Source organism: Mesoplodon bidens (genome assembly GCF_964165515.1).
Source record: "Mesoplodon bidens genome assembly, chromosome: 10".
In the NCBI taxonomy this organism is placed as follows: Eukaryota; Metazoa; Chordata; class Mammalia; order Artiodactyla; family Ziphiidae; genus Mesoplodon; species Mesoplodon bidens.
Window position 1 is genome coordinate 73,160,021 of NC_138172.1, and position 18,743 is coordinate 73,178,763.

At 56.4% G+C, this 18,743-nt stretch overlaps 1 protein-coding gene across 2 annotated transcripts in view; it reads left to right on the top strand.

Moving 5' to 3' along the window:
- FOXP4 (forkhead box P4) overlaps window positions 1–18,743 on the top strand; it is a 51,586-nt gene that overhangs the window by 15,318 nt on the left and 17,525 nt on the right. For both annotated transcript variants that reach the window (XM_081246603.1, XM_081246604.1), the window contains exons 2-3: window positions 3,589–3,829; window positions 15,232–15,327. In XM_081246603.1, coding sequence (XP_081102729.1) covers window positions 3,605–3,829; window positions 15,232–15,327 — 321 coding nt within the window. In that variant the 5' untranslated portion in view covers window positions 3,589–3,604. The remainder of the gene's footprint in view (window positions 1–3,588; window positions 3,830–15,231; window positions 15,328–18,743) is intronic.

An 18,743-nucleotide genomic window follows, 5' to 3' on the forward strand; every position in this document is an offset into this window, starting at 1 on the left:
TGGAGCCTCGGTGGCTCTCACCAGCCGCTAGAACACGGTGGCTTCTTGTGTAGATACTGACTAGGGAGTTTCCCTCCTGGAGCTCCCAAGTCAGAATAGACCTTCAAGACCACCTCTCCATGTAGAGATGGGGAAATGGAGGCCCAGAGAAGGAGGGGGGCAAAGAAGTCACAGCTGGTTGTGACTGAGCTCAGGCCCCCTGACACCCAGTCCCCTGCCTTCTCTAGCCAAAGTCCAGGCTCCCATGGACTCTGCCTTTCCCCTCCAGCCCACACCCTTGTTGTGGGTGCAGGGCACGGATATCAAGGCCTGCCTCCAGTACCCCACTCCACCCCACCCCATCCCTACCTGGCTGGGCGCCAGGCACCCAGAGCCTGCTCACCCACAGTGCAGGGAGCAACCCAGTGCTGTTGCAACACCTGCAGAGAGACAGGCAGGAGGCTTGAGGCTGCCGCTGTGCTCCTCCTCAGGAGGACAGGTGTCTCATTGCAGAGGTGAGGAGAGTCCTGGGAGCACCCACCTGCAGGTTTGGATTGGTCTTGGTGGACAGGCAGGCGCGAGCCAGGAAAGAGGTGAAGGCCCCGGGAGGGGGCAGAGCAGTGCGCCACGTGGGAATTAATGCCATTCGTACACCCTGCGGAAATGACTTTTCAAATGCATATAATCTCAAGCATGCAAATGAGAGGCTGGCTTCACCCTGTTTCATATGAATGATCGGCCCTTGAATAGCTGTTATTACACGCCACATTGCAGCAATTATGTTGTTCACTGGGTGTCGCTCTGTTCCCCCCCCCAATAAAAAGAAAGGAAAGGGGCACCTCTGTTTGCGTCCTCCTTCCTTTTTTCTCCCTTTTCCAAACTTGCTGTCTGAGCAACTTTATGGTGTGTGCGAATGTTGGAAGGGGGGCACTCTCCCTTTACCCCAAGAAGAAACTGCTGGATTCTCTCTCCTTCTCCAGTGCACACACACCCCTGAGGCTCTGGTCTTTGTCCCCTGGGGCCCAGGAGTTTTCAGATCTCAGGGAAGCTAGACTTGGAATGGGGCAGGCAGCTGCTCTCGACCCCCAGCAGGGCCAGGGTCAGGCAGAGGGGGAGCAGAGTGGCCCCTGCTGTCCCCCCACCCCCTCGTGTAGCTGGGGCCCAGGCCTGAGTGAGGGAACGTGCTCTGTAGGCTGCTGGGAGGGATCCGGGTGGGCCGTTGTGGGGAGGGGCTGGAGCCCTGCGCTCTGGTGGGTGGAGGACGGTGCCCACCCCATCCATCATTTGGTAGCCACTGGCCCTGGGGCTGACACGGCCATTAAGGCCGGAGACCAAGTGCTCAATCTCTTCTGAACCGTTGCCCCCAACCTTGCCCTTGCCCCTCGCCCAGCTCCTCGCAGAACCCAGGACTGGGAGCAGCAGCTGGGGGGTGGGGGAGCAACAAGCCCTTGGGAACACACAGAGAAATGCACAAACGTGGGACACTCTAGCAGCAGCACAGTCACCCAGGAGGCCACACAGGTCCACTGGGACAGACACCTAGAGTCACAAGAACAGGGTGATACGGCACACATGTGAACTAGTGGCCTCCCCACGGGCCTTTCACACACCTAGATACCCTCACTGTCTTGCCCACTGTGCTGACAGCAGGGACAAAAACAGCAAGTGGCCCAATAGAGTGAGGAGAAAAGAGTTCTTCCAGAGTGAAAGAGAATTGGGGAGCTGCCACCTCGGAGAAGGAACTCGGGAAATAATCCTTCCAGCAGTTTCTCATAAAGGCCCTCCTGCACCTATTTATTGGGTCAGGGACACCGTGTGGTTGTGGGGTCTGCCAAGGCCAAAAGGTAATCAAGAAGGGAGGAAAGAACGCTGGCTGACTTCCAGCCCGATCGCTGTGTGATCTGGGCCAAGTCTTTGACCTCTCTGAGCCCAGGGTGTTCAGCCTTACAAATAGGGCAGGTGAAGAAGGGACTCATCATTATTGGCGCTTACTCTGCCGGGTGGTTTGTATGTGCTATTTTATTTATTCCTCACAGGATCTGAGAGGCTTGGAGTCATTACTTATACAAACAAAGAAACTGAGGTTTAGGGAGTTTTAAGACTCATGTCAGAGATCAGTGGGGAATACCAACTGTCCTGTTTGGCTGAAATTTTTGTTCCTCTCAAGGGGCTGTGAATCTAGGGATAGCTGGAGACCCCAGACTTTGAGAACAGCTCTGCATGCTGAAGTCCCCCATCTGCTTCATAGTCTGTGTACAAGTCCCTGAGATAGTACAGCCTCCGTGAGTTGTAGAAGGAAACCCAGGCCTCCTCCTCGCTATAACCGTAACTATCCCAGTCATACCCTCTCTCTTTCTGAGCATGTTTCAGCCACTCCTTGAGAGGCAATTGGGGGAGATGGGGGAAGATACAGGATTCAGGCCTTGACTTTGCCTTGGGTAAATCCTCTGACTCTCTGGACCCTCAGTTTCCTATCTGTAAAATCAAGATTATATTTCCCGGGACTTCCCTGGTGGTGCAGTGGTTAAGAATCCACCTGCCAATGCAGGGGACACAGGTTTGAGCCCTGGTCCAGGAAGACCCCACATGCCGTGGAGCAGCTAAGCCCGTGCACCACAACTGCTGAGCCTGCGCTCTAGATCTAGCCCACGAGCCACAACTACTGAGCCCACGTGCCACAACTACTGAAGCCCGCGCGCCTAGAGCCCGTGCTCCACAGCAAGAGAAGCCACTGCAATGAGAAGCCGGCGCACCGCAACGAAGAGTAGCCCCCGCTCTCCGCAACTAGAGAAAGCCCTTGTGCAGCAACGAAGACCCAACGCAGCCAAAAACAAATAAAATTTTTTAAAAAACCCCAAAAACTATTCTCCCACAATTCTTGTGAGAAGGGATCTTGCTGCCTGTAGAGACAGTAAATATTGAGTGTCTGCTTTGGGCCAGGTGCTGGTCTGAGGGCCTTAGAATGGAAGGTCAGAGAAGTCGGACCACCAGCTGCCTTCCCTGCACAGCTCCAGGCCCAGCGGAGGGTCTGGCACCCAATAGTTGCTGGGAAAATGGCAGCGGCTTTTGCTGTGTGTGTGTGTGGGTGGGGGGTGCGGGAAGGAGGCCCTTCTCTTGGGGAACTCCCCATCTAGTGGGGGAACAAACACAAAGGCCATTACAGGTGCGTGTGGGCGGGGGCGGGCAATATGGTGGTTCGGGGACTAGCTCACCTGCTTTCAAGTCCTTGCAGGACCCCCGCCCCCTCCTCGCTCTTCCCTACACACTAGCCTGGAGGGAGAGGCCTGAACCGGTTTGGGTGTGTGGGGGGGTTGTGGGGGGAGCGCCTCCTCGAGGAAATAGGGGCGGGGGCAACGGGGCGGCCTCCGCTTCAGTCTGGAGCTTCCCTTGCCTGGGGCGGAGGGTGACCTTAGGAGGGAGGGTCTGCACCGCAACAGGGGTCCCGGGATCAGCCTCCAGGAAACTGAGAGGGAGAAGCCGCCCCAGGACTTGGTGGGGGTTGTGTTGTTTAGGGATGGGGTGTTGAGGGGCACCGCCTGCTTCCCCGGGTGGAACCCGCCCTGCCTGTCCAGCCTCAGCCCCTCCCCCGTGTCTCTCCTCCTCCTCCAGGTCCCGCTAGAGCGACATGATGGTGGAATCCGCCTCGGAGACAATCAGGTCGGCTCCGTCTGGTCAGAACGGCGTGGGCAGCCTCTCCGGGCAGGCCGATGGCGGCGGCGGCGGCAGCGGCGGTGGCGGGGCTGGGACTGCGGGCCCTGCCGGAGGCAGCGCAGGCAGGGATGCGGCCGCGGGCGCAGACAGCAACGGCGAGATGAGCCCTGCGGAGCTGCTCCACTTCCAGCAGCAACAGGTAGGAGCTGGCGCCTCTCCCCAGCAACCCAGGAGAGGGGAGAGGGGCGCCAGGCCTCTCTTCCCACTACACCCTGGCCACCTGGGGGCCACAGCTCCCTGCCACTCAGCCTCACTTTAACATTCTTGAGAAGGTCCAGCCTGCAGGGACCCCCTCTGTGCGCTCCCATTCGAGTGGTCACTAAGGCAGGGGGAGAGCCGCCCTCCCAGAAAGAGAAGTGGGGCTGGGCGCCCTGAGATCATGGACCTTAGGGCAGCCTCAGAAACGCCCACAAGGGCAGACAGACGCCTGGGCAGCAGGCTTGAGGGTGTGCGTCTTGGGTGGGTGGGCGCCTGGGCTCTCCTCCCGCACTCCCGCTAAGTTAACAAACAGGGTTGGGGTAGGGAGACCCTGCTCTAGGTGTGTGCTCTTTGGGGGAGGGGGGCTGTGCACAGTGGTATCTTCATTTTATTTGTATTATAAAATGTTCCCCACCTCCACCTCTGCCTGGGGCCCTGATGCAAGCTAGCTGTGAGATTAAACTTCCAGGCACCAAGGGTCAAGGCAGCTGGGAAAAGGTCAAGAGCAGTAGGCAGAGGCAGGCCTCCATTTTCAGCGCTCAGACTGGAAGCCCTGTCTGTGTCCCCCGCCCTCTTCCCCTTCATCATTCCCACCCCAAACTGCAGAGTTCAGGAGTCCAAGACCAGCCTCTCTGAGGATCGAGAGGCCTTAGGGGGTGGGGAAGCCTAGCTGGGTTATGACAGAGCAGGGGCCCCAGGTCCCGGCCCCACCCGGGAAAAAGGGAGAATCGTGCCTGACAAGTTCAGGAGAACCGGCCCAGCCAGCCCTGGCCTTGGGATGCTCCTTCTCTTATTTGACTTTGCTCCTCGAATCACTGCTGGTGGCATTGCCCCTTGGGGGCTCTGCTGGGAATGTGGAAAATTCGGGTACTGCATGTTCCTCCCTGCCCGTACCCCACCCCTGCCTCGTGCACACAGATGTGTGTACCCACATCGCCCTCATGCTCTCTCCCAGGTTTGCCCTGGGGCTCCTCCCCCGACTCCATAGCCCCTAAGGGGTCCTTTACCACCACACTTCTTGAAGCTAGAGGTCAGACTGGAAGCAGCACCGTCAGAAGCTCGGCCCCGCGCTCTGCACTGAGCTGGTCAGCCAGCACTGATGCAGGAACTGAACAAACCCAGGTTAAGTCCCAGCCTGCCCCTTTCCAGCAGTCAACGTTGGCCAGTCCTGGGCTTCCCTTTACCTCTTGGCACCTAAAGTACAGGAGTTGTTAGGATCAGATGCAGTTTGGGGTAAAATCCCTGGTCAGTACGGATGTGAACAGAATTGAGGACTTAAAAAAATTCCTTCCTCTTGCAAACAGTGGAAACTTGAGCAGTAAGGGCCTGTCTCCTTTCTCCAGGGAGATGGTCCTTGGGAGTTTGCTGGTATCTCCCAAGCCCTCCTAAACAGGTTGTCTGGGGAAGAGACCCACAGAATCTGTACCACCTACGGGGGACAGAAGGTCAAAGGGCAGAACCCTGCCCTTCATCAAAATAATAATAGAACACACCCCAGCAGAAATCTCCAAGGCCACCCATTTTGTATGGGTGAAAACTCTTCCCCTCCTGCACCTCTATGCAGACAGAGCTATGAAAAAGTTTGAATGTCGGGGGAGGGCTGGGAGGAATACTGAAACTGGAAAGTTTCTTTAAAAAAATTATTTAAAGAGAAGACTGAACACAGATATCAGGATAAGTGGGGAGAGGTGGGGAGGGACGGAACTGTCTGTACCGATCAGGTTTCTCTGTTCTGCGTCGCGCTCAGGCCATGTTTTACCATCTATATTCCACGTTCCAGTTATCCCTGTTTGTTTTGGTGAATATCCCAAAGTCCTGGAAAATCCTATATCTGTTTCACAAATAAACTGGGGTGGAGATTTGGAGGCGGGCGGAGGGAGGGCTGTTTTATCCATTTGGGCTCACTATGGGCGTAGTGCCTGGGGCCAAGGAAAATATTTGAGACTTAAAAAAGGTTTTCTTGGCTCCAAACTATGAAAAGAACCCTGCAAAATTAAAATTACAAAATTTTCAATTAAAAGGAAACAGTCTATGGGCTGTCCTTCTCCTTCCAATATTTGAGTGAGGCTTTGGGGGGAGCTTGAGGGTAACACTTTCTGGTCCCCCCCAACAAGTGTCTCTGACTGTTTGTGGGGTAGAGCGAATGTAGGAAAGAGGGCCGTGGCCCAGCGAGTGCCCCCTCCTCCTCGACCCCCACCAGGAAGTCCTTCGAGGACAAACAAACACCTTGCCTCTGTTTGGTGCTTTGGGTCTTTAATTGCTTCACCATCCTGGGGAGATGGGTGTTATTATTCCCATGTCACAACGAGGGGGCAGCCAGAGGTAGCACTGACTTGTCCAGGTGACACGGGAAAGGCTAGATCTCAGGTCTCCCGGTTCCTAGTGCAGGACTCAGCTCCCACCACACTCACAGTTCCCTGAGGGTAATGGAGGCAGCAAGGCCTGGCGCCTAGTAGGTGCTAAATTAACCGCTGTTGGTGAGTGAATGAGAGCACTCCACTCCCAATCTAAAAGCGCTCTTAAAACAAATCAACAAAAGCAGCAATGGGCGCCGGCTCTAAGTAGCCACTCCAGAGGCAGAGGGTGTGAGTGGGTCTTCGGGCAGTGCCCTGGTCCCTCCTCCTTGTGCCTCCGTGGCTCCTCTTTGTCCGTCTGTCGGTCGGTCTGTTGGTCCCTGCCCCTCTGCTCTGGAAAAACAAGCCCTGGAAATGCAGTCTTGGCCTTTGGGAGTAATGAGTTGACAAAGGAGAGAGAGAGATAAACAGGGCGAGTCAGAAGTCAGGCTGGTGACAGGACTTTAGGCTGAAACAAACAGTGCTGAAGAGGGCAGCCACGTCACTTTGGAACAAGAGCAGGCGCCTGTTTCCATGCAACAGCAGGCCGGGAGCTTGTTTAAACAGAGGCGGGGTAGGGGAGACAGGGCTCAGCTGCCAGGCTCTGTCTGACTGGAGAGAGGGTCCCCCTCTGGCTGCCCCATTTCAGCAGTCAAGGCCCCAGCTTCCCGCTCCCTCCTCCCAGTCCTCTCTTTGGTGAGTGACAGAGCCACACCGCCTCCACTCTGTCCTTGGGGCTTTCATCTGGTCTCCAGTCTCCTGGAGACTCACCCCTGAGAAGGAAGCGTGGAGAGGAGAGCGCTGTGGGCCCTGGAGCGTGCATTCACTCAGCAAACACGCATCGAACCTTATTTTGCACCTGGCACCCTGCTGGCCCGCTGGAGTTGGTGATCCCCAGCTGCTGTTAAAGAATGCCTTGGACCGAACAGGCGTGCCAGCTGCCCATCAACCCCCTCCCTTCCTTCACCAAGACAAAGTCTCCTTCCTCAGTGGCCCCCGGCCACATATTTCCCCTCTAGGATGGCTTTTTTCTTTGAAGGTCGCCCCTGCATTTTCTCCTAATCTAATTTCACCTGTATGAAAATGTTCCCAGTGTGTAGGGCTTTCCGCATAGACTCCACAAATATCCCTGATGGGGGGCAGCCAGGGCTGGGAGAAGTGTGTGCCAGCTCTGGGGAGGTGAGGTGGAGGGCCTGGGGAGGTTTTTGGGGCCAGGCTGGATGCTCGCTGGACTTGGGGCCAGGAGGACTGGGCCAGACAGTGGGGGCGGGCAGGGCTGCTGGCTCTGCGGCTGAGCTGAAAGGCGTCCTGGGCCTCCGGAGCCTGCACTGCTATTGTCCTCTGGTTGCGGGGGTGACAGGTCAGCGGGGGTCACAGGAGGGTTGCCTAGCGTCTGGGAACTCCCACCGCAGTTGCCTTGGCAACTGGGGCCAAATCCCACCCTGTTCACATCCTGTGAGGAGATTCAAAATGGTTTGGGGGCTCTGCACATCCATGGGCTTCTAACTCACCCCCCTCCGTAGAGATGGAGCGAGGGGAGTGTCAGGGAGCTGGGGAAAGAAGAATGGAAGAGATTTTTGTTCTCCTCCCCCATCTGGCTCTCCTCTAGGGGGAGGGGGTGGAAAGGGGAGGCTTCAGAGGTGAATTAGCCCAGACACCTCACACACGCTGTCAACGGTTGCGTTTCGTCTTCAGGTCTGGGGCCCGTTTCTTCAGTCTTTGGGACTCCCACCCTCCTGCCCCAGATTCTGCTCCTTCACCTCTAGTCCTACACCCTCCAAACTCCCCTTTTCTTTCCGTAGAATCAGCCCCTTCCAAGGAAGTGCTGGGGGCCTGGAGGGAGAGCTGGGACCCGAACTCCTCAGAGGCGAGACTTAGAAAGTTCCCGTGGGTGAGGTCCCTGACCTGGGACAGCTGTTGGGTAGTGTTAGACAAGACCGACCGCTCTCTCCTGCTTGGGAACAGAGAGCAGGTGAGAGGTGGGCCCAGGTAGTAAGGTGACAGGCAGGGTCCTGAGAGGATGCCTCAGGGGGGAGGACCTAACCCCCCTTCTCTTACCCTTCCTGGGTTACTAAACCAAAGGCCACCCTGTTTTGTGTGTCTGCCCCCTAGTCCAACAAAAAAGGAAGTTTCCCTAAGAGGGGAGAGAAAGGTCAAGGAGAGGGCCTGGGGCCTGGGAAAGGGATGCTCAGGCCCCTGCTTCCTTGGGACTAGGGAAGAGCAAGTCCACTGTGCTCCCAGGTTTCCCTTCTGCTGTGGAGTTCTGACACCCCCTCTTTTTTCCCCCCTCTCACCCCCTTTTTATTACCAGAGTTCTTGTCCTTCCTGATAGGAGTTCGGGGACTGGGGAGAATTGGGGAAAGGGGGTGAGTGTTTCCGCTTCTGAGGGTGAAGGATTGAAGCAGGACAGGCCGCATCCCAGGGCCACTGCCCAGCGGGTGAGCTAGGTTTTCTCCTACTGGAGCCCCTTCATTCTGAGGAGCCCCTGTGGGAGTCAGTGGGGAGGGAACTGCATGCCCCCCACAGTCCCCACTCTAAACCCCACACTTACAGCCCCTGCGGAATGGCTAGCGTGAGGGTGGCGCTGAACCCAGGCCTGGGAATAGACACCCTTCTGGAGAACTCCAGTTACTGGGACGCATCTGGGAGGAGTCTCTCTGAGGGGAAGCGCCACCATCCCGCGACTACCCCGCACTGTTTCAGCTCCTTCCCAGATGCCACTGCTGGACCTTTCTGGTGGAGCCGGTTTTGGCCCAGAGGGGCTGGATGGGCCTGGGGCTGCTCCCCGCTGGGGGCACGAAGGGAGGGAAGGAAGGAGCCTCTGGGGAGGGCCTTGCCCTTTTGGGCACTGTTGGGTTCACTTGTTAATTCTGTTCTGTGGAGAGGAGGCATTCTCAAGACGCTCGCTTGGCGGTGAAGGGGTCCTAAAACCGGTCTGTGCGTCTCCCACCCACGTGGGCCTGTCTGTATCTGCGTGTTGCTGGTTTTCATTTTAATGGTTCTAATTTGAGAATGCGCCGATGTCATTTTTACGAGGTTGGTGTAAAAAAAATTTACAGCCTTTTCCAAAAAGCTTTTTTTTTTTTCCAAGGGAAAAAGGTGTAGAATCACTTCGGGGGTTTTATGGTCTCCTCTCCCCCATCCTCCTTGCCCCCCTTCTCTGTGTAATTTCATTTTTATGTCTCTTTGCTAGAGGATAAAGCCTGGCTGGTGGAGAACCTGGATCTCCTCAGGTCAGCACTCTTAGTGGTGGGGGCCCCTGACCCTTCTCCCTGAACCCCTTCCCTCCACACTCTGGTCCCAGAGGACTTGTATTTCAAGGGGTAGATGGAGAGACATTTCCTGTTTAATTCAAGTCAACAAATACTTATTAGGTACCTACTGTTTACTAGCAGTGGGTTAGGTATCTCCTCTCAGAGATTGTATCAATTCCTGCTTAAAATCCGCCAGCAGTTTTTCCTTGAGTGTAGAAGGCAATAAAAAGCCATCGTCCCAGTGATGTGGCTGCTGCTTACCCCTGGGACTTCTTCTCAGGCCACTCAGCTTGGCCACACTAGCCTTTCTGGTTCATAATGCTCCAACCTTATATGCCCACCTCCGGGCTCTTGCACCAGCTCCTTCCAGCCGTGAATACCCTCCCTTGAAAAAGTAGCCCCCTAATCCTAAATGCGTCCTCGGAGAGGCCTTCCCTGGCCACACAACCTAAGTAACCAGCCAGCCGTCCTTTGCGTAACGCTGGCCACCGTCTCTCACAGCTCGCTTCGCTTTGTTGTAGGGTCTGTCTCATCCCATTAGAACATGAGCTCCATTAAAGCAAATACGCCATGTCCCCAGTGTCTAGGACAGTGTGAGTGCCCTGTGGGGCTTCACAAAAATGAATTATAGATAAATGAATCAAAAGTCATATTCCGGGGGGGTGGGGGCAGGTGATGGGCCTTCCTGGGAGGGCTTTTCAGGTTTGGGGTGGGCCGGCCCACCAAACACCCTTCTAGGGCCCCTTCCCCTAAATCTAGCCACAGCTCCCAGTTGAAATTATCATGACAATTGAGATCCCAATTTTGCCAAAATTAGCTAGATGCAGACAAAAGAAGCTTGGGTTTTGTTTATTTTGGCTGCTCTTTACCACCATCGGGATTAGACCAGAGTTTGCTGGGGCGGGGGTTCCTCCATCCTGTCTGCCCAGCTCCTGGCTCCTCGTCCCTGTGCAGAGCCCCGTGTCAGGCCCCGGGGGACTCAGGTTCTGCTTCTGCCGCTGTGTGACTTCGGGCGCTTCGCTGCCCCTCTTCGGATCTCCGTTTCCTTATCGATAAAGTGAACTAGATAAGTGTTTCACACACCTTTTTGCTGGAGATCTGCCATAAGAAATGCCTTTTATTTGGAGTGGCAGCGCACAAGAGTTTCACGAAACAATGCTTATGCTTACCTAGTAACTCTGATGTTTTCGTGTGTGTGTGTATTTTTTCCTATTTTTTTGACCTTCTAAGTTGATATTATATGACCCACCATTAGCTCATGACCAGCAATTGGGAAAACGCTAGACTAGATACCCTCTAACACTCCAGCTCACCAGGTCTGTGACCTGCGTGACTCTGCTTCTCTGTTCTCAGAGTTCAGCCCTTCGTGCTTGTCTCCCTGAGCACCACATCCCCGCCCTCCCAAACGCACAGAGTAAGGCTGGGACCCCGACACAGACCTGGGATCCTCCAGCCTGGAGAAAGAACCAGTAAACAGCCCTGCACCTGGCCTCCATAGAGAGGATGCTGGTCCTCCCCCAAATTCTCCAAGACAGAAATGAGGGTGTAGTCTCATCCCGAAGATGAGAGATGCATCTGCCCCAAGACTTGTTTTTCTTTTCATAGCAGCTCCCTGTTGCCCTCAAAGCACTAGCTTCATTCCCCTCCAACCCTGCCGCCCTCCCTGGATGCCATCCGTTATAAGCCATTTGTTCCTAATTGTGAAGCTCCTGCTAATGACTTCTGAATGGGCGGTTGGGGGAGGAGAGTTCGGCTTCATTAGCGAGACTGAGTTCTTAGGCTTGAGGGGGAATGGGGGTGGGTGTAGACGGAAGAGGGCTTGGTTAACAAGTCCTTCTGGGTGGCATTGGACAGATGATCAGGAGCTGCCTGGGAAGGTGAAAGATCAGTAATCACAATCACAAGAGTTAATGTCCATCCAGGACCCACTGCCAGCACTGTGCTGAGTACTCCATGTACACTGTCACATGTATTCTTCACAGCAAACCTGTGAGCCGACTACAGGGTTATTCCCATTTTACACAGGAAGAAACTGAGGCTCAGAGCAGTGATGTGACTTACCCAAGGTCACTCAGTGTTTGGTGGAGCCAGGATTTGGATCCAGATCCCTTTGACCAGGGTCCGGGCCCTGAATGGACCAGTACTGCTTCCTTTAGAGGAAAACTAGACTTCATTCCCCAAACCACAGAGCTGGGCATTTGGTTTTCAGTCTGAAGGGTGGAGGGAGCAGGAAAATAAGGTTTAAAAGGCCAGATGGCTCCCAATTTCCCATTCTACCCTGAGCGCCCCCATGCCTTCTCCCCGGTGGGATTCTCAATGCCTCTTCCTACTCAAAGCTGTATCTGGCCCACAAGGAAGAGAAACTGAACCCCGTGTATCAGTCCCCAGCCACAGCAGGCAGTGCAGACACATGCCTGGTGCCGCCAGAGTGGCGACTGTGACTCGGATGGGGCTTTAGAAAGCCTTAGACCTACCTGATCCCTTGGGTGACCACCCTGGAGGGGGACATCCTAGGCCAGAGGGCCTCCCCCGCCCCTCCTCCCAGAGCACCATCCCCGGTTAGGGGTCCAGATGGGGGTGGGGGATGGAGCAGCATTACAGGGCACTGAGCAGTCAGTGACACGTGCAGGCCGTCTGGGGAGAGGAGATTGGGCCCCAAACCCAGGGTCTGCCCATCACCCTCACCACTGGGCGCCTATAGGGTGATCTTTAGGTGGTACCAGGTCCCTGACTGGGTCGAGGCTGGGCTGTAAGTAAAGTCCAGGAAATGAGCGTGTGCTGCCCAGTGTCACCTCCGCATCTCCTCCAAGCCAGTATGAGGTGGGTGGCCACGAAGGTGAATGAAGGAATGAGTGAAGGATGAATGAATGAAGTGCCTAGAGGAGCAGGCCCCGTGGGCTCCTCCAGCCTCTCTGGCTACTCACCTCCAGCACAGCTCAATTTTCTGTCCCTGCAAGTGGTTTCCAGGTCCCCAGACTCACCAGCTATTTCAGCGGTCTGTGGTGTGAGGGTCGCTGCGCCTGGCACGCCCTGAACCCTTCACCCTCCTTGTCCACTTGGTGAACCTGCCCTTCCGGCCTCCAGTCAGTGCTGCCACCTCGTCCGGGCCCCGGTGCTGGTGTCCATCCCCACCTCAGTCTGTGACGGGCGTCTCATCACAGCACAGGCCCTGAGCCCTGGGGCAGGGCCAAGTTCTGTTCCTCTGTATGCCCAGCACCCAGCACCATCCCTGGCACGTAGGAAACGGAAGGAAGGAGTGTGGGGGGAAGGGTGGGAGGTCAGAGGAGGTGACACCCTGGCCAGGCCTAGAGTCTCACCTGGTCCCCTGTCACCTGGCCTAACGGGGGGAGGAAAGGCTCAGAGTGATAGGAGGGGCGGGGCCTGTCGCAGGGAGGTCTCACAGGAATGAGATTGCAAGGCCCTGTCATTTTTTTTCCCTGTAAATCTTGTAATTTCATGCTCCAGGGGACCACCAAGTAAGTGAGTCAGTGGGGAGAGAATCCAGCCCCCCAGGCCACTCCCCCCACCAGGAGACTGCTCGGGACTCCCTCCAACTTCCCCTGGAAAACCCTCCCCTGTGGCTCCCCTCTTCCCACCAGGGATTGGGGGGGGGCTTCCTCCCCCCACCCTGACCAGCATCCCCTCTGGGTCACCTGGGCTGCCAGCCCCTCTGAGCCATCCTTCACCCACCTTGCCCCCTGATCTCTGACCCCTCTACCCCATCTCTACCTTTGGAGGACAAAGAGCATCTGTCCAGCCCGTGTCATTAGACCTGGGGCGGGGTCCCTAAAAAACGAGGCACATAGAGGCAGGGCCCCTTCCGGATGACCAGCTGGCCACCTCCTTCCCCTCTTCTTCACCCTGCACCTCCTCCCACAGCCTCTCAGAGCCCTTGACTCAGGTCAGATTTCTACTTTCTGATGTGAATCTTGAAGAGAAGCAACCCCGGGCCACTCCTCCCAGTGTGAGGTCCTGGGGAGGAGGGGTGTGGAAGAGGCCTAGGATCTGGGGCGCTGGTGAGGGGCGTGCCAATCTGGACGCCAGGTCTGCCCTGGGACACGCTCCCACAGATACACCAGGGTGTATTTAGGTACTGTCCTAAGGTAAACTAGGTTTAAGCCTCAGGGAGGCTCAGCTATTCAATGAAAGGGCTGCGAAGGGGGTGTGTATATATGCTTGGTGTACAGTGGGCGTCCCCTAAGTGTTTGCTCAGTGGCAGGGTGGGGGGCTATGAGTGCATCTGTGTCCCACCTTATAGGTCTGCCTTGGTGGTGCTCGCGGTGGGTAGGAGAGTGGAAGTCCACGTGAGGACAGACAAGTGTGTGTGGATAGATGTGCGAGGAAGCCGCAGGTGGCCTGTGGCATTTAATAGGTGCACTGGGGAGAGGCTGGAGGAGGTGAGAGATTCAGGATACGCTCCTCGAATGCCGACCAAGTGCCAAGCATTGGTCCTTTAACACCCCACCCCCACCCGCACGTATTTCAGAGTTAGGTAGTGGCCCAGTTTTGCAGAGCAGACTGGAGCACAAAGGTAGGGCATAACTTGCCCAAGGTCACACTACCAGTAGGCGGCACAACTGGGCTTCAAAGCCAGGTCTACCTGATGCCTGGCCCCCCTTCAAAGGCCTGGACACAACTGCTCTGGCCCCCAAGGAGATCTTTGAGGAACCTGCGTATATTTTGTGTTCCTGAAATGTGGATTCAGGACAGGTCCCCACATCCCCTGCCTCTGAGCCCTCTACTGACCTGGAGTGGCGGGGGATGGAGGGCTTGCTTGGCTGACCTTACAGAGGACTTCCTGGCCTCTGTCTCCTACCTGACCTCTCCTTCTCAACCTCTCACTGCCCGTCCGCCCACCTCCTAGGCCCACTGCCTGGCCGGAGAGGCTCCTCCTGCAGGCTCCATGCACCTCCCATTCTCATGATCCCACTGGCTCAGAGTCCGGTCTGAGCCACCGTGGCTTCCAAGCCCCGACCACTACAGTCAGTGTAACTCACTGATAGTTCACACTCCCTTCAGGACTTGATCCAATTCCCCCAGTGCCACAAGGCCCTGCTCCCAGACTTCCTGCACTGACTCATAAAGCCACATAGCGCTCAGACCCTGAGACCCTGAGACTCCACCCTCATCCCCCCAACTGTGTGCTTTGACTCCAAGTGAATGCTACTCCCATAGCCCCCAGACCGACCACCTAGTAAGGCAGATGGCCTTGGAGCCAGGCTTCTTGGCCTCAAATCCTGGCTCTGACGCTTCCTAGCTGTGTGACCTTGGGCGTATTACTTAACTTCAGCTTCCTCCTCTGCAAAATGGGACTGATAATCCCTACCTCACACCCTCCCAGGAGAGGATTAAATGACATCTTGCCTGTAAAGTGCCTGACACATAGTAGATGCTCGACAAATTGTACCTACTATTAATAGCCTGAGTCCACCACGACTTTCTCCTGCGTCCTTGTTTTGACCGCTGACCCATTTGCTGACCCCATTGAGTCCCAACAAAACCTCACCAGGTCCCAGAGTGAGTCCCTACAGGTTCTGATCCCCAAAGCCTGGCAGCTTCTCTCAGTGACTCCTACCTTTATCCTTATCCCCTAGCCCAGGTGGACCCTGTGACCCTCTCACTCATCCCGAAGACCTTCTACATGACCCTGACCTCCTCCCCTTTATTCTCTCCAAACGCTCCCTGAATCCAGGATCCTGCACCGACCCTTGCCCCCCCACGTCTGCTCGGAGCACTGATTCGTCCCTGTCTTGCAGGCTCTCCAAGTGGCCCGGCAGTTCCTGCTGCAGCAGGCCTCAGGCCTGAGCTCCCCAGGGAACAATGACAGCAAGCAGTCGGCCTCTGCCGTGCAGGTGAGGAGGATGCCCTGCTGTACTGGGCTGGGCTGGGGGCCAGGTCGGAGGGTGGGCTTGGCACCGAGGGAGGGGAAGGACCGGCTGGAGAATTGCTCTGGCCCCATCCCCAGTGCCAGAGAGGGGGCGGCTTTCCAGAGGGGATTGCAGTCACTGCAGGGGCAGGTGAAGAAACACCACCTTCTCATCTGCACCTGACCGCCCAGCCCTTCCTCCACCAAGCCTCGCGTCTGTCGCCCAGAGTTTGAGTCTGTCTGAGCCCTCTGTCTCTGTACCTGTCTGCCTGCCTCCTCTTCCCTGGCTCTGCGCTCAGGGCCTCTCCCTGGCACTTCTGGGTCACTGGGCCCGTCCCTCTCTGCTCCCCTCCCAGGCTCTCTCACTTGCTGAGGCCACTACGCCTTCCCCCCACCTCCTCGTCTCTCACCCACCAACTCTCTCTGTCTCCCCACATTTCCTGTCTCTTGATGTCTCTCTGTCTCTTTTGTTTTCCTTTGCACAATCTGCCCTTTTTGTCCCCCTCTCCCTTCCCCGCAGCGTGCCGGCCCATCTGGCTGGCTGGGGGAGGGGAGGGGAGACGGGGTTGGGGGCAGGGGTAAGCTAGGCCTTCTGTTTACCTTTTGTGTCACAAAGAACTTGGGAGAATTGACGTCTGAGTCGGGGTGGGTCGCAGCTCCGCGGGCAGCCTGCTCCCCTCCCCCTCCCCCCGCAGCCGGGCTTCCTCGCTCTCCCCACCCCTTTTTGGGGGGGCGGGGGGGAGGGGTGGTGGCTCCAAATTGGGGAGGGGACTAAGCGGGGCTTTGGAAGGAAGTTTATCTAAGGGAGGAAGGGTGAGCACTGATCAGATCCGCAAAGCGCTGAAGCCTGAAGGGTGGGGTGCTGAGGGAGTGGGGGGACGGGAGGAGCAGGGCGGGGAGGGGGTACAGGGTGGCCGGAGAAGGACCCGGGACTGGGTTTGTCCTGGGGCAGATTCCAGTGCTCTGCGGCTCCGAGGGCATATCTGGGTTTTCTGTGAAACAAGCTTACATTCCGAAAGTGCTTTCAAGAAGTTGAAGGTGCCGGACCGGACAGTTGTGGGGCCTGAGCAGTGACCCTCTTTTAAAAAGTCTCCAACCTGATGAGACAGGCCTCAGGGGGAGGAGTTGGGCAAAGAGGGGTAGTGCCCTGGGCGGGGAAGGGGAGGACAGTTCGGAGAGCCACTAACTGGAAGAAAAAGTTCTCACTCTGGAATGAGGTGGTAGGTTCTCATGCCCCCGTAGTGTCAGGACTGGGTCTCTTTGAATTCAGGAGCCCCCCATAGACTCCCTGGGTCTGAAGTGGCCCTCGGGCTACTGTTCTGAATCTCTTCTGATTTTCTACCCTGGGCCCAGCCTAGTACCCTCTTCTAAGAACAGGGAGGGGTAGGCTGGGGACCAGTAGGGGAATGTTCCCCAACCCAGAGAGGGTCTCCTGACCCAAGTAAGAGGGAGGGCTCTGGATGGTGGTTGGAGGGACTGAGGTCAGACACCAGGAAGGACTTTGCAGCGGGGTAAGAAGGGTAGGATCTGAAGTAATTAAGAAAGGAAAAGAGGCTGTGGAATCTTCCTTCGGAGATCACCCGCACCCCCCAAAAACGAGAGGGGTCGCTCAACAAAGCTTACTCAGTACTTCCTAAACGGACAACATTTGCAGAGTGCTTACCATGTATGCTGGGCTGGGAGGAGCAGGGATGGTACCGGACACAGAGCAAGCCTATTTAGAGGCTGAGGGTTGGGATGGATACAATTTGGTGCCAGAATCAAGGACCCAAACTCAACCTCTTAAGTATGGGGATCGGGGTCCCTGGGTGAGTGGGGAGACTAGGCCGGAGCTTAGTTGAGGTTAAACTCCCTTGCAAATGACCAGAAGGTAGTCCTCAGTCCTGGCTGGAGCTGCAGCAAGAAAGATCGTGGTGAGACACCAAGAAGAACTTCTAGAAATGGCAAGGGGGCTGAGAAGATGAGACGAAGGCTGGGCCCAGCTAAGGGGCCTGCTCTAGCCAACCTTCTGCCCAAACTCCCAGATACCTGTGCTGCCTTCTGTGATTGAGCTCTCCCTGCCTGGGGCCCAGGCCCAGGCACAAGCCAGGCAATCTCCAGGCTGGAGCTGGAGACCTAATATGGTTTTAGAAACTCTTCTGAAGCTGGCTCTAAGAGAGGGGTGGTGAACATGGCTGGGAGGTGAGTGGGCAGGCAATCCTGCCTTGAGTTGGGGACCACTGGGAAAGAGGCTGCCATAGATCTGCATTACCCACTTGATTCAGGCTCCAGATCAACAAAATACGCTCTCCCCTATCCCACCACCAGCCTTGAGTTCTTAGAAAAGCTATTTCTAGGCCCTGGACCCCACGCGGGGTCAGAAGCCCCACTTCCTTGGAGATGTTGAACCTGAGGGTGGGGATGAGAGGCAAGGAAGGTATCCAGGGTTTGGGGCTCCAGGCTCCTGGAGAAGTTCAGACATGGCCCCAAGAACCCCCATCTCCCCACGCCCAGAGAACCATCAGGCCAGGGCTCTGTACTGGGGACTGCAGTTCACTGTGCTCAGCACGCGGCAGCATCAGTGTATGCAGGGAAGCGTGAGTCCTGGAGCTAGTTGTTCGGGTTAAAATCCTGGCTCTGCCCTTTGTCAGCTGTGTGACTCTGGACAAGTTTCTTAACCTTTCTGGGCCTGAGTTTGCCTCATCTGCAAAATGGGGCTAATAACAGCATCTATCCCGTAGGATGGTGAAGATAAAACGAGATGATTTTGTAAATCACCTGGTGGTTGGAGGGCTCCAGGCCTGAGCAGGGTCCCCGAGGGAGGGGCTGGAGGCAGCTGTCGGCGTTTTGCCTGGGGCTCACACTGCCAGGGCTTTTGTAAGCATTTAGCTGCCCTGGCCGCCCTCCAGATGGTGACTCACGGGCCTCGCTGGGCTGACTAGCCGACGGTGCCCATCCTGACACATCCCAGCCTGGTGAGGGGTCAGTGGGGACACCAGGGGAGCTCCAGCTCAGTCCTCAGAACCCCCAAGGGATGTGAGGGGAAGGGATGGGCTCAGCCAGCTCAGGAGATAGCAGGCAGCTGCCACCTCACTGACCTTTCTTGACCCTGCTGGGCCACCTTCAAGACAAGTACACACAAGGTAATCCATCCAGATTACTGCGGCCACCTCTCCAGCCTGCAGCTCAGCCAACTGGCAGGAACAGCAGGGGCCGGGAGGCCTTCCAAGGTCATCTCTTCCATTCCCCTGCCTCCAAGGAGGAAAGCCCCAAGGAAGGAAATACCACATCCTTTCCTGCAGGCCACTCGCAGTGACTCACACCCCTGGTGCCTGGAAAGACCTCCTGGGTGTCTAGGCTCAGTCTCCTCGGCTGGGGGCCCTGTCCATCTCCTCTAGTTCACTTCTCACAGCCACGAGCATG